The sequence below is a fragment of the Ursus americanus genome, chromosome X, assembly GCF_024610735.1.
Source record: "Ursus americanus isolate L20-20 chromosome X, mUrsAme1.1.p, whole genome shotgun sequence".
In the NCBI taxonomy this organism is placed as follows: Eukaryota; Metazoa; Chordata; class Mammalia; order Carnivora; family Ursidae; genus Ursus; species Ursus americanus.
Window position 1 is genome coordinate 61,527,401 of NC_142164.1, and position 13,479 is coordinate 61,540,879.

Here is a 13,479-nt window from a genome sequence, read left to right on the forward strand (position 1 = left end):
CGTAGGTGATAGAAATTGAAGATGCTTCACCCACCAAGTGTCCAATAACAACCAAGTTGGTTTTAGATGAAGATGAAGAAACCAAAGAACCTTTAGTGCAGGTTCATAGAAATATGGTTATCAAATTGAAACCACATCAAGTAGATGGTAAGAAACACTTTTCTGATTAAAGCATTTTTTTTAAGTTGGCTCCTTGCCCAGCATGGAGCTCAACGTGGGGCTTGAACTCATGACCCTGAGATAAGTCCAGAGCCTAAATCAAGAGTTGGATGCTTAACCAGCGGAACCAGATGTTCCATGATTAAAGCATTTTTAATCAAGTTTTACCAATATTTGGTGTCTCCTGTGTGCCTCACATTCTGCTAAGCACTAGAGGCACATTGGTGAGCAAAACAAACATGAACCCAGCCCCCTATGGAGCTCATAAATAAGTGAGGAGAAATAGTTGAATGATTGCAAAGAAAATGAGTGTTATAGAAGGGGAAATAAGTGCCACATACAAATGGGTATATATAGCAAGTGGATTTCATGTAGTCTGCAGTGGTTGGGTAAGGGCTGCTACAGGGTAGGGAGAGATACCACCATTAGCTAAAAGCCTTTGGGAAATGCTGTTTCAACATTTTCAGGTGTGTTTGTTAATAATATTCTGACATTGGTATTTCGAAAGATATCAAATTATCCCTATTTTCTATTTTGTTAAAGTGGAATCAGTAAGTCAGTTTTGAGTGTGTATGTGAATGAACTCATAAGGGAAGTTGTACAGTTCTACTTCTTGGGTAGTGAGCCCCCTTTCTTGTTTAGTCTTTACTATTGAATAAAAGGAGAAATGATAAATTATCTCCTGGGTAGTTTTCCTAATCAACTCAATAAACCTGAAAGAATACTTGATAGGAATCTATAAATTAGATAAAATTTTAGATAACATTTCTATTTTAGATTATTCATATGATTCTTCGGTTTGTCCCAGGGAATGAAGGTTTGCTGTGATAGATAAGATGAATGAAGAAGGAAAGTCGCCCTGTTGTATGCTTCAGTTTACTGTCTTCTTTTTTTTCCTAATTAACTTTAGTGAGGGTGGGGGGATCTCATATATACATATGAGATTCTTTATCTCATTTTAAAATTCTCTTTCTATGGAAGTTTTAGTTAATGTTTTTGATGTGTTTATGAAGGAAGATTTTTTACTTGGATCTTTAAACTTAATGAAGCTATCATTTTTAGGTGTTCAGTTTATGTGGGATTGCTGCTGTGAATCTGTAAAAAAAACAAAGAAATCTCCAGGTTCAGGATGCATTCTAGCACACTGCATGGGCCTTGGTAAGACTTTACAGGTAAGAACTTGAAGGTGTTCTGTTCTTGTGCATTCATGAATTCAAGAATATATGTTGGATTCTATTCTGTGTCCCAGGCAGAGTTACAGGGTCTGGAGATAGCAGTAAACAAGAATAACAAGATCCCACTCTCAGGAAGCTTATATTGTAGTACGGTTGAGAGATTTTAACCAAATAAGAAATAGGTACTTTCAGGTAGTAAGTGTTCAGAGAAATAGAGAGGGAATGCAACTTTAAGGAGTGGTGTATGAGCAGAGATCCTAATGAAGTGAAGGAATGGGATTACAAGGCATAGCCAGTAAAAACTGCAACGATTCTGACGTTGAAATGATATTCCTTAAAATATTTAATAATCTGTGATCCTATAGTAATGAGAATATAAAATATTTTTCACTATTAAAATACTGAATTTCTGATTGGCAGGACTTGTAGCAGATGTGACATTAGTGAATATGTATATAATATATATATTTTTAAATATATATATGTAATATTGAGCCATGAGATAATAATTACAGATTAAGTGAGTCGGAACACTTTATTTTTTATTTTTTAACCATTTAACCAGTTTTCTTGGCTTTTAAGGTTCTTTTTTTGTTCCAAGATTTTATTGAAATTCAAGTTACTTAGCATATCGTGTAGTATTGGTTTCAGGGGTAGAATTTAGTGATTCATCAGTTACATATAACACACAGTGCTCATCACAACGAGTGCCCTCCTTAATGTCCCTCACCCATTTAGCCCATCCTCCCACTTCATCCCACCTCCCTTCCAACCACCCTCTATAGGTAAGTCTCTTATGGTTTGCCTCCTCTCAGTTTTTATCCCCTTTTTTTCCTTCCCTTCTGCTATGTTCATCTTTTTTATTTCTTAAATTCCACATATAAGTGAAGTTATTTTGTATTTGTCTTTCTCTAACTTATTTCATTTAGCCTAATACACTCTAGTTCCATCCATGTCCTTGCTAGTGGCAACGTTTCATTCTTTTTGATGGCAGAATAATATTCCATGGTATATATTTACCATATCTTAATTATCCATTCATGAGTCAGTGGACATTTGGGCTCTTTCCATAATTTGGCATTGTTGGTAATGCTGCTGTAAACATAGGGGTGCATGTGCCCCTTTAAATCAGTAGTTTTGTTATCCATTGAATAAATATCTAGTAGTGCAATTGCTGGGTCATAAGGTAGTTCTATTTTTAACTTTTTTGTGGAGCCTCCATACTGTTTTCTAGAATGGCTGCGCCAGTTTGCATTCCCACCAACAGTGTAAGAGCATTCCCCTTTCTCCACATCCTTGCCAACATATGTTGTTTCCCGAATTGTTAATTTTTGCCATTCTGACCTGTGTGAGGTGGTATCTCATTGTGGTTTTGATTCATAGTTCCCTGATGATGAGTGATGAACATTTTTTTTCATGTCTTTGAAGAAATCTCCGTTCATGCCTTCTGACCATTTCTTAACTGGATTATTTGTTTTTTGGGTGTTCAGTTTGATAAGTTCTTTATAGATATTGGATGCTAGACCTCTTTCCGATATGTCATTTACAAGTATCTTCTCACATTCAGTAGGTTGCCTTTTAGTTTTGTTGTTTCCTTTGCTGTGTAGAAGCTTTTTATCTTGATGAAGTCACAATAGTTCATTTCTGCTTTTGTTTCCCTTACTTCTGTAGACGTGTCTAGTAAGAAGTTGCTATGGCTGAGGTCAAATAGGTTGCTGCCTGGTTTCTCCTCTAAGATTGTGATGGTTTGCTGTCTCACATTTAGGTCTTTCATCCTAAATGTGGAATAAATGTAGAATTTATTTTTGTGTATGGTGGAAAAAAGTGGTCCAGCTTCATTCTTTCGCATATTGCTGTCCATTTTTCCTGGCACTATTTGTTGAAGAGACTATCTTTTTTCCATTGGATTCCTTCTGCTTTGTCAAAGATTAGTTGACCATATAGTTGTGGGTCCATTTCTGGGTTCTCTATTCTGTTCCATTGGTTTATGTGTCTGTTTTGGGGCCAGTACTGTACTGTCTTGATGATTACAGATTTGTAATACAGCTTGAAGTCTGAAATTGTGATGCCTCTAGCTTTACTTTTCTTTTTCAAGATTGCTTTGGCTATTTGGGGTCTTTTGTGGTTCCATAAAGATTTTAGGATTGTTTGTTCTAGCTCTGTGAAAAATGCTAATGGTGTTTTGATAGGGATTGCATTAAATGTGTAGATTGCTTTGGGTAGTATAGACATTTCAACAATATTTGTTCTTCCTTTCCATGAGAATGGAATGTTTTTCCATTTCTTTGTGTCCTCTTCAATTTCTTTTGTAAGTGTTCTGTAGTTTTCAGAGTACAAATCTTTTACCTCTTTGGTTAGGCTATTCCTAGGTATCTTATGTTTTTTTGTGCAGTTGTAAATGGGATCAATTCCTTGATTTCTCTTTTTGCTGCTTAATTATTGGTGTATAGACATGTAGCAGAATTCTGTAAATTGATTTTGTATCCTGGCTTTGCTTAATTCCTGTATCAGTTCTATCAATTTTTTGTTGGAGTCTTTCGGGTTTTCTATGGAGTATCCGGTTGTCCGAAAAGCCTGAAAGTTTTCCTTCTTCCTTGCTGATTTGGATGCCTTTTATTTCTTTTTGTTGTCTGATTGCTGAGGCTAGGACTTCCAGTACTATGTTGAACAGTAGTGGTGAGAGTAGACATCCCTGTTATGTTCCTAACCTTAGGGGAAAACTCTTCAGTTTTTTCCCGTTGAGGATGATATTAGCTGTGAGTCTTTCATATATGGACTTTATGATGCTGAGGTAGGTTCCAATCTATCCCTACTTTCTTGAGGATTTTTATCAAGAAAGGATGCTCTATTTTGTCATACTTTTTCTGCATCTATTGAGAAGATCATGTGGTTCTTAGGCTTTCTTTTATTAATGTGGCATATCACATTGATTTGTGGGTACTGAACCACCCCTGCATTGGCTTTTAAGTTTTTAATTCTATTCAGTTAATGTACAATGTTATATTAGTTTCAGGTATACAATATAGTTATTCACTAATTCCATAAATCACCCAACGCTCATTATGACAAGGGCACCTCTTAGTCCCCATTATCTATTTATTCCATCCACTTAACCACCCTCCCCTCTGGTAATCATCAGTTTGTTCTCTATAATTAAGGATCTGTTTCTTGATTTGTCTCTCTCTCCTTTTTTTCCCTTTGTTCATTTTTTGTTTCTTAAATTTCACATATGAGTGTTCATTTTTTTGTTTCTTGAATTTCACATATGAGTGAAATCCTGTGATATTTTTGTTATTCTGACTTAGTACAGTTAGCATTTTGCTTTTAGCTCCGTCCATGTTGTAGGAAATGGGAAGGTTTCATTCTTATTTACAGCTAAATAATAGTCCTATGTGTGTGTGTGTGTGTGTGTGTGTGTGTGTGTGTATCTCACATCTTTATCTATTCATCTATGGATGGACACTTGGGCCACTTCCATAATTTGGCAATTGTAAATCATGCTTTTTAAAACATAGGGGTATATATATATGCCTCCAAATTAGTGTTTTTTCTATTTTTTGGGTAAATACTCAGTAGTGTGATTGCTGGACCGTAGAGCAGTTCTCTTTTTAACTTTTTGAGGAATCTCCATTCTATTTTCCAATGTGGCTGTATCAGTTTGTTTTCCCACCAAAAGAGCAATATGGTTCCTTTTTTCCACATCCTCGTCAACACTTCTTTTTCTTGTGTTTTTGACGTTAGCCATTCTGACAGGGTTAAAGGTGCTATGTCATTGTTATTTTGATTTGCTTTTCCTTGTTGATGAGTGATGTTGATCTTCTTTTCTGTGTCTGTTGGCCATCTGTTTATATTTGGAAAAATGTCTGTTCATGCCTTGTGTACATTTTTTAACCGGATTATTTGGGTTTTTTGGTGTTGAGTTTTAAAGGTTTTTTATATATTTTGGATACTTAACCCTTTATCAGATATGTTATTTACAAATACCTTCTCCGGTTGTGAAGGTTACCTTTTAGTTTGGTTGATTGTTTCCTTTGCTCTGCAGAAGCTTTCCATTTTGATGAAGCCCAATAGTTTATTTTTGCTTTTGTTTCCCTTGACTCAGAGCCATATCTCTTAAAATGTTCCTACAGCCAATCAGAGAACCTACTGCCTGTGCACTGTTCAGATAATTTTATGGGTTTAGGTTTCACATTTAGGTCTTTCATCCATTTTGAATTTATCTTTTTGTATGGTGTTGGAAAGTGGTCCATTTTCTTTCTTTTGCGTGTCACTCTCTAGTTTTCTCAATACCATTTCTTCTAGAGACTGTGTTTTTCCCATTAGATGTTCTTTCCTAGTTTGTCAAAGATTAATTGACCATGTAATTGTTGGTTTATTTCTGGGTTTTTATTGTGTGTATTTTTGTGCCAGTACCATACTGTTTCAATTACTACAGCTTTGTAATGTCTGGAATTATATGATATCTGGAATTATAATGCTTTTCTTGTTTTTTTTTTCAATATTTATTTATTTTAGAATGAGTGCGTGAATGAGTGGGGGGAGGGGTAGAGGGAGAGGTGGGGAGAGAATCCCAGGCAGCCTCCCTCTTGAGTGCGGACGGAGCCTGTCCCAGGGCTCAATCCTAAGACCTTGAGATCATGACCCGAACTGAAACCAAGAGTCGGATGCTCAACCAACTGAGCCACCCAGGTGCACTTATGTTTTGCTTTTCTTTTTTCGAGATTACTTTGGCTGTTGGGGATCCTTGTGGTTCCATACAGATTTTAGGATTGTTTGTTCTAGCTCTGTGGAAAATGCTGCTGGTATTTTGATAGGGATTGCATTAATGTGTAGATTGCTTTGGGTAGCACAGACATTTTAACAGTCTTTGTTCTTCCAATCCATGAACATGGACTGTCTTTGCATTTCTTCATCTTCAGTTTCTCTCATCAGTATTTTTTACTTTTCAGAGTACAGGTCTTTTGGTTAAGCTTATTCCTGGGTATCTTATTGTTTTTGGTGCAGTTGTAAATTGTATTGTTTTCTTAATTTCTGTTTCTGCCTCTTCATCATTGGTGTATAGAAATGCAACAGATTTTTGTTTGTTGATTTTGTGTACTGTGAATTCCCTGAGTTTATCAGTTCTAGCGGTTTTTTGGTAGAGTCTTTCTTATGTTCAGGTATGGTTCCTCTAAGTCTACTTTGTTTAAGGTTTTTATCATGAATGGATGTTGTAGTTTGTCAAATCTTTTTTCTGCTCTATTGAAATGATTATATGGTATTTATCCTTTCTTTTATTTTTGTGATGTTTGACGTTGATTGATTTGCCAGTATTGACTGACCCTTGCAGCCCAGGAATAAATCGCACTTGATCATGGTGTATGATTTTTGAAATGCATTGTTGGATTTGGTTTCCTATTATTTTGTTGAACATTTTTACATCAGTGTTTACCAGGGATATTAGCCTGTAGTTCTCCTTTTTAGTGATGTCTTTGTTTTTTTAATCAGGGTAATGCTGGCCTCATAGAATAAATTTGGAAGTTTTTATTCCTTTTCTATATTTTCTAGTAAAGAAGAATAGGTATTAACTCTTCTTTAAATGTTTGGTGGAATTCACGTATAAAGACCTTTTTTCCTGGTCTTTAGTTTGTTAGGGTTTTTTTGATTACTGATTCAATTACTTTGCTGGTTGTGGTTGTAATGGAATTTTCTGTATCTTCCTTTTTCAGTTTTGGCAGTTTATATTTTTGTAGGAATTTATCCGTTTCTTCTAGGTTGTCCATTTTTTTAGTATGTATTTTTTCATAATATTCTCTTATAATTGTTTGTATTTTTATAATGTCATTGATTATTTCTCCTCTCACTTAGAATTTTACTCACTTAGAATTTTATTTACTTGAGTACTTTCTCTTTTTTTACTTCTCAGTCTAGCTAGAGGTTTATATATTTTATGGATTTTTTTTCAAGGAACCAGCTCCTTGTTTCATTGATCTTTTCTATTTTATTTTTTACTTTCTGAATCATTTATTTCTGCTGTAATTTTTATTATCTCCTTCCTTCTGCTGGTTTTAGGTTTTATTTGTTGTTCTTTTTCTGGCTTCTTTAGGTGTAAGGATGGGTTGTTTGTTTCAGATTTTTCTTGCTTCTTAAGGTATCTAGTATTGCTGTAACCTTCCCTTTTAGAACTGTTTTTGCTCCATCTCAGTGGTTTTGGTCATTGCGTTTTCATTTTCATTTGTTTCCATGTAGTTTTTTATTTCTTCTTTTATTTCCTGATTGATCCATTAATTGTTTAATAGCATGTTATGTAATTTCCATGTATTTGTTATTTTCTAGATTTTTTCCTTATGGTTGACTTACAGTTTAATAGCATTTTGGTCAGAAAAGATTTACGGTATGAATTCTGTCTTCTTGAGTTTGTCGAGGCTTGTTTTGTGGGCTAATATGTCATATGTATTCTGGAGAATTCACGTGCACTTGAATGTGTATTCTGCTGTTTCAGGATGGAATGTTCTACGTATATCTGTTAAATTCATCTGTTCCAATGTGTCATTCAAAGGCAGTGTTTTCTTGTTGGTTTTCTGTTTAGATGATCTGTCCATTGATGCGAGTGGGGTGTTAATATCCCCACTATTGCTGTTTTTTCTTTTTTTTAAGATTTTATTTATTTGACAGAGAGAGAGATAGAGAGCACAAGCAGGGGGAGCATTAGAGGGAGAGGGAGAAGCAGGCTTCCCATTGAGCAGGGAGCCCAATGTGGGGCTTGATCCCAGGACCTTGAGATCATGACCTGAGCCAAAGGCAGACGCTTAACTGCCTGAGCCACCCAGGCGCCCCTATCCCCACTATTACTGTATTATTATCAATTAGTTCCTTTATGTTTGTTATGTATTATTTTAGGTATTTGGGTGCTCCCATGTTGGGTGCAAAAATATTCACTATTGTTATATCTTTTTTAATTTTCCCTTTTATGATTATATAGTGTCCTAGTTTGTCCCTTGCTCCATCTTTGTTTTAAACTCTATATTGTCTGATACAGTATTGCTATTCTGGCTTTTTCCTTTTTTTTTTTGATATCCATTTGAGCGATAGATGTTTCTCCATCCCTTAACTTTTAATCTTCAGGTTTGTTTAGATCTCAGATGAGTTTGTTGCAAGTAGCATATGGGTGGGTGGGTTTTTTTTTTTTTTTTAATCCATTCTGTCACGTTGTGTCTTTTTTGGGAGCACTTAGTCCAGTTACATTCAAAGTAATTATTGATAGTTACATATTTAGTGTCATTTTAGTATTTCTTTGGTGGTTGTTTCTGATGATTTTCTTTGATCCTTTCATGTCTTTTTCTCTTTCATGTTTTGCTGATTTTCTTTAGTGATATATTTGGATTTCTTTCTCTTTATTCTTTGCATGTTTATTAGTGGTTTTGATATATGGTTACCATTAGGGTTTTATATAACCTCTTCTGCATATAGCAGTCTGTATTAAGTTGATGGTCATTTAAGTTCGAGCCCATTCTTTACTCCTCTCTTCCACGTGTTTTTGGTATGTGGTGTCATATTTTACATCCTTTTATTTGTTCCTTTACTGATTTTTTACAGAAATATTTATTTTTAATCCTTTTGGTCTGTCCTTTCAACTGAAAAAAATCGCCTTTAATATTTCTTGCTCCTTTAGTTTTTCTTTGTATGGGAAACTCTTTATTTCACCTTCTCTTTTGAATGATAGTCTTTCTGGATAGAGTATTCTTAGTCACAGATTTTTCCATTCAGCACTTTGAATATATCATGCCACTTTCTCTTTGCCTGTAAAGTTTCTGCTTTAAAAGCTGCTGGTAGCCTTATGGGTTTTCCATTTTATGTTACTTTCTTCTTTCGTCTTACTGCTTTAAAAATTTTTTTCACTATATTTTGCCAGTTTAATTACAGTATGTCTTGGTGTGTGTCAACTTTTGTTGATTTTGTTGGGAGTTCTCTGTGCTTCCTGGATCTGGATATCTGGTTCCTTCCCCAAATTAAGGAAGTTTTCAGCTTTTATTTTTTCAAATAAATTTTCTGCCCTCTTTTCACTGTCATCTTCCTTTGGGATTCCTATAATACAAATGTCATTATGCTTGATGGAGTCCCTCATTTCCCTAAGTCTGTTCTTGTTTTGCATAATATTTTTTTCTCTCTTTTGTTTAGCTTGATTACTTTCCATTACTCTGTCTTCTAGTTCATTAATTCATTTCTATGCTTCTTCTGGGCTGCTGTTCATACCATCTAACCTGTTTTCATTTCATTTATTGAACCCTTTTATTTTATTTTATTTTATTTTATTTTATTTTATTTTATTTATTTATTTGAGAGAGAGTGGGATAGACCGCATGAGCGGGGAGGGGGGCAGGGTGAGGGAGAAGCAGGCTCCCCACTGAGCAAGGAGCCCAATACGGGACTCCATCCCAGTACCCTGGGATCATGACTTGAGCTGAAGGCAGATGCACTTAACTGATCCACAAGGCACCCCTCATTTCGTTTATTGAGCCTTTTATCTCTGCTCTGTTATTTCTTATCTCTCTGTTAAGGGTCTCACTATTGTCTTCCTCTCTTTTTACAAGTCCAGTAAGTATCCTTATGATCATTCCCTTAAATTATTTATCAGGCATATTACTTACATCCGTTTTGCTTAGATTTGTGGTTGTGGCCTTGTCGTGTTCTTTCATTTGGGATAAATTTCTCTGTCTTCTCATTCTGTCTATGTCTGTCTGTGTGTTTCTCTGTGTTAGAAAAGTGAGCTCAGTCTCCTTTTCTTTAGGGTAATGGCCTTATGAAGAAAATGTCTTATAGTACTGTGCTATATAGTGTCCCCTGTTCCCTAGAGTCTGGTGTTTGTGGGAGTGTCTGCAATGGGTGCTGCGTGTGCTTTGTTGTTTTGTCCTGGCAGCTTTATCTTTCACAGTAGCCCTCTGCAGAGGCTCTCTCTCCCTGTCGTGGGCAGCATTTGATTCCTCGCCTGAATGTGGCATCTTTTAACTAGGTGTGCTCAGGTCTGCTTGTGAAATGAGAAGTGTTACAACCGCTACTGAACTGAGATCCTGAAGACTCCCAAGTCGGGAGACACAGTATGAGCAGGGATTTGGGTGGGTCTTCTTTGGGAGAGGGCCTTCTGCCTTCTTGCCCTAAGGGAAGCATGACTCAGAGGGGTGCTTTCTGCTGGAATGCGGGCAGTTGGGGCTTAGTCTACGCGAGTTAGGTAATGAGTGCTGGTGCTCTTCTGCTTCCCACAGGTGGCCTTGTGCTTATGTTGAGGGGAGGGGTGGGAAGACAATGTTGACTGGTTTCTTTGTTCTTGGAGGGGTCTCTGTGAATGCTATTTCCCTGATGTGCTCTGAGATGAGCAAATATCCTCCCCACTGTGTGCCCCAGGTGCTCTTCACTTCACTGTTTCCATGCTGTATGTCCGTACGTTGTATGCCTTCTCTCCAAGAGCAACACAGTGCCCTCTGGGTTATATCTCAGCCATGCCTGCTGACCTTTAAACCTCCGGACATGAAGCCCCACTGGTTGCAAGAACTCACCAAATTCGGCCCCCTCACTTTCCAAGCCAGTTGCTTTGGGGATTCATTGCTCCCTGGTGTGCTCCCCTATGTGGTAGTCTGTCTTTCGTCCTTCTCCACGACCACATCTCCCTCCCCCACCACAGCGGCCTTGATCCGTTTCTGCCCCAAACCACATCTCTGTACTTTCTACCTTCTTCGATGTGGCCTCTTCTCTACCTACACTTATGGAGTTTGTTCTGCCAGTCTTTAGGTTAATTTCGGGTATATTTATGATGATTTGAAAGTTACATTATTGTGTTTGTGGGATGAGGTGAACCTAGGGTCCTCGTACTCCACTTCCATCTTCCCAAGATATCAATTCAGAACACTTTAAAATAGAAGAATACTGAATAACACCATTCTCTTCTAAATTGGCAATGGCAGTTTCTGAAAGTTTGTGGGGAGGGACATTGTGTGGAGACTAGGGACTTAGTCATAGTTTTGGTATGGTTATTTCTTATATTCATATTACTATTATTGATCATAGGATCACGGAACTTTAGAGTTGGAAGAACCTTATACATCATGTAATCAAACTCCATCTTTTTGTATATTATATCTCTTTCCCCGTACTTTGCCTGGTTTGGAAATTGTGACCTTTGGTTGGCTGCTTTATTGTTTAAAGATAAAACAAAACTAGTTAAGTGTAAGATTATTTTATTTTAAGTTTTTGCAGATATTTTAGTTGAAGATGGTAACTTAATTTGTTTTCTTTTAGGTGGTAAGTTTTCTTCATACGGTTCTTTTGTGTGACAAATTGGATTTCAGTACAGCTTTGGTGGTTTGTCCTCTTAATACCGCTTTGAATTGGATGAATGAATTTGAGAAGTGGCAAGAGGGATTAAAAGATGATGAAAAGCTTGAGGTATTGTGTTTTAAATATTTTCTTTTATAAAAATAACTGCATGAAATTCATATAGTAAAAGAAAAAGATTTTTAATTACCAATTATGCATATTTCCATGGGAATATGCAGTATTCCTAGATTCCTAATAGCTACCTTTAAAAATCTTTATTTTCCCACAAAGGTCTCTGAATTAGCAACTGTGAAACGTCCTCAGGAGAGAAGCTACATGCTGCAGAGGTGGCAAGAAGATGGTGGTGTTATGATCATAGGCTATGAGATGTACAGAAATCTTGCTCAAGGAAGGAATGTGAAGAGTAGGAAGTTGAAGGAAATCTTTAACAAAGCTTTGGTTGATCCAGGTAATACATTAACAGGCACTGAGATAAATAAGCAAGTTGAGTAAAAAATATGCTTATGTTCTGTTTAACAAGCAACTACTAAGTATCTGGCTTTTGTTTCATTTGCCCTTCTGGTTTTTTCCTTCTTTCTGTTTCTTAGTATAATTTTATTAAGGTGAAAGCACTCTTAATGTTGCCAATTTTTCAGAATTCAGTTGCTGAGTCTGGAAGTGTTTGAGGTTTTTAGGGGAGATCTTGTAAACAACTAAAAATGCATCAGGTGCCTAAGTCACAATTGCAGTTTCTTCCAACTGTCTGAATATTAGATGGTAACAAGACCTCGCTCCATACTCTGAAAACAGTTAAGTTTCTTTCCCAACTTTATGTCATTAGAAGAATTGCTGCATGTTTTTTTCTTGTGTTTTAAAGTGTCATCACTATGGAAGGTTAATATTTGCAGTACTGTCTAGCTTTATGAGTAGTTCTCATAATGCAAGATCCAAATATTTAATTCTTATTTGGCACTTCGAAAAGCAGCAAGTTGTATTATTCACAAAACTAATTAAATTTTAATTATTTGTATCTTTTTTCTTTTTAAACTTTACCTTATTTATCTAGTTACTTTGAGACACTTATTGAGGCTTTAGATGTGGGTTAAGAAAGTCTAATTTTCATTGTTAAAATAACAGTATTCTTTAGAATCCATCAATTTGCCTCTTTTTTATTAAATTTTATTTATTGTTTTCAGGTTTATTCAGGTATAAAGCACAGAGTTGTAAAATATTTAAAGTGTACAATGCATGATTTTCATAAATGAATACATTTTGGAAGTGTTACTGAGAGTTAGAATGAAAAGGAAAGAAGCCTCAGTTATTTTCACTGCCCACATTAAAGAATTACAGGAGAGCAAAATGAAGGAAAAGCAGAGCAAAGTTTTATTAAAGTATACTCCGAGGGAGGGGTTGGCCACTCAAGAGAGATAAAGGCCCAGAAGCTCCTGGGTGGGGTTTATATCAGTTTTTTCTTTTGGGTGGGCCCTAGAGTTATAACATTTGAGTGACAGGCCTGGATTATATAATAATTAGCCAACTATCCATGTCCTTTCACAGGATTTATTTGAAATGCCTTAATGGGGTAGGAAGCCACAACAGTATTTCTGTTCTAGAGACGTAGGTCAAATAAAGACAAGTGACTGCTTTCTGCACAAGTGCAACAAGCACAACAAACTTAACTCTAACTCTGCCAGGATGTTGTAACCTCAAACCGACTACTAGATGGGTGGAATGGGGGGGGAGCTGTCCCAGCAGGGAGTTAGGGCTCTCCATCAGGATGTCTAAGGTCCATCCTCCTGTTGCTTAGGCCTACCTTCCTGCCTAACAGAAGGATTCACCCCTTTGAGTTACACATCTA

At 36.3% G+C, this 13,479-nt stretch overlaps 1 protein-coding gene across 7 annotated transcripts in view; it reads left to right on the forward strand.

Moving 5' to 3' along the window:
• Nucleotides 1–13,479, forward strand: part of ATRX (ATRX chromatin remodeler) — a 331,172-nt gene that overhangs the window by 188,512 nt on the left and 129,181 nt on the right. For all 7 annotated transcript variants that reach the window (XM_087860258.1, XM_045801308.2, XM_045801311.2 and 4 more), the window contains 4 exons: nucleotides 6–147; nucleotides 1,222–1,331; nucleotides 11,604–11,750; nucleotides 11,913–12,090. In XM_087860258.1, the coding sequence (XP_087716384.1) occupies nucleotides 6–147; nucleotides 1,222–1,331; nucleotides 11,604–11,750; nucleotides 11,913–12,090 (577 nt within the window). The remainder of the gene's footprint in view (nucleotides 1–5; nucleotides 148–1,221; nucleotides 1,332–11,603; nucleotides 11,751–11,912; nucleotides 12,091–13,479) is intronic.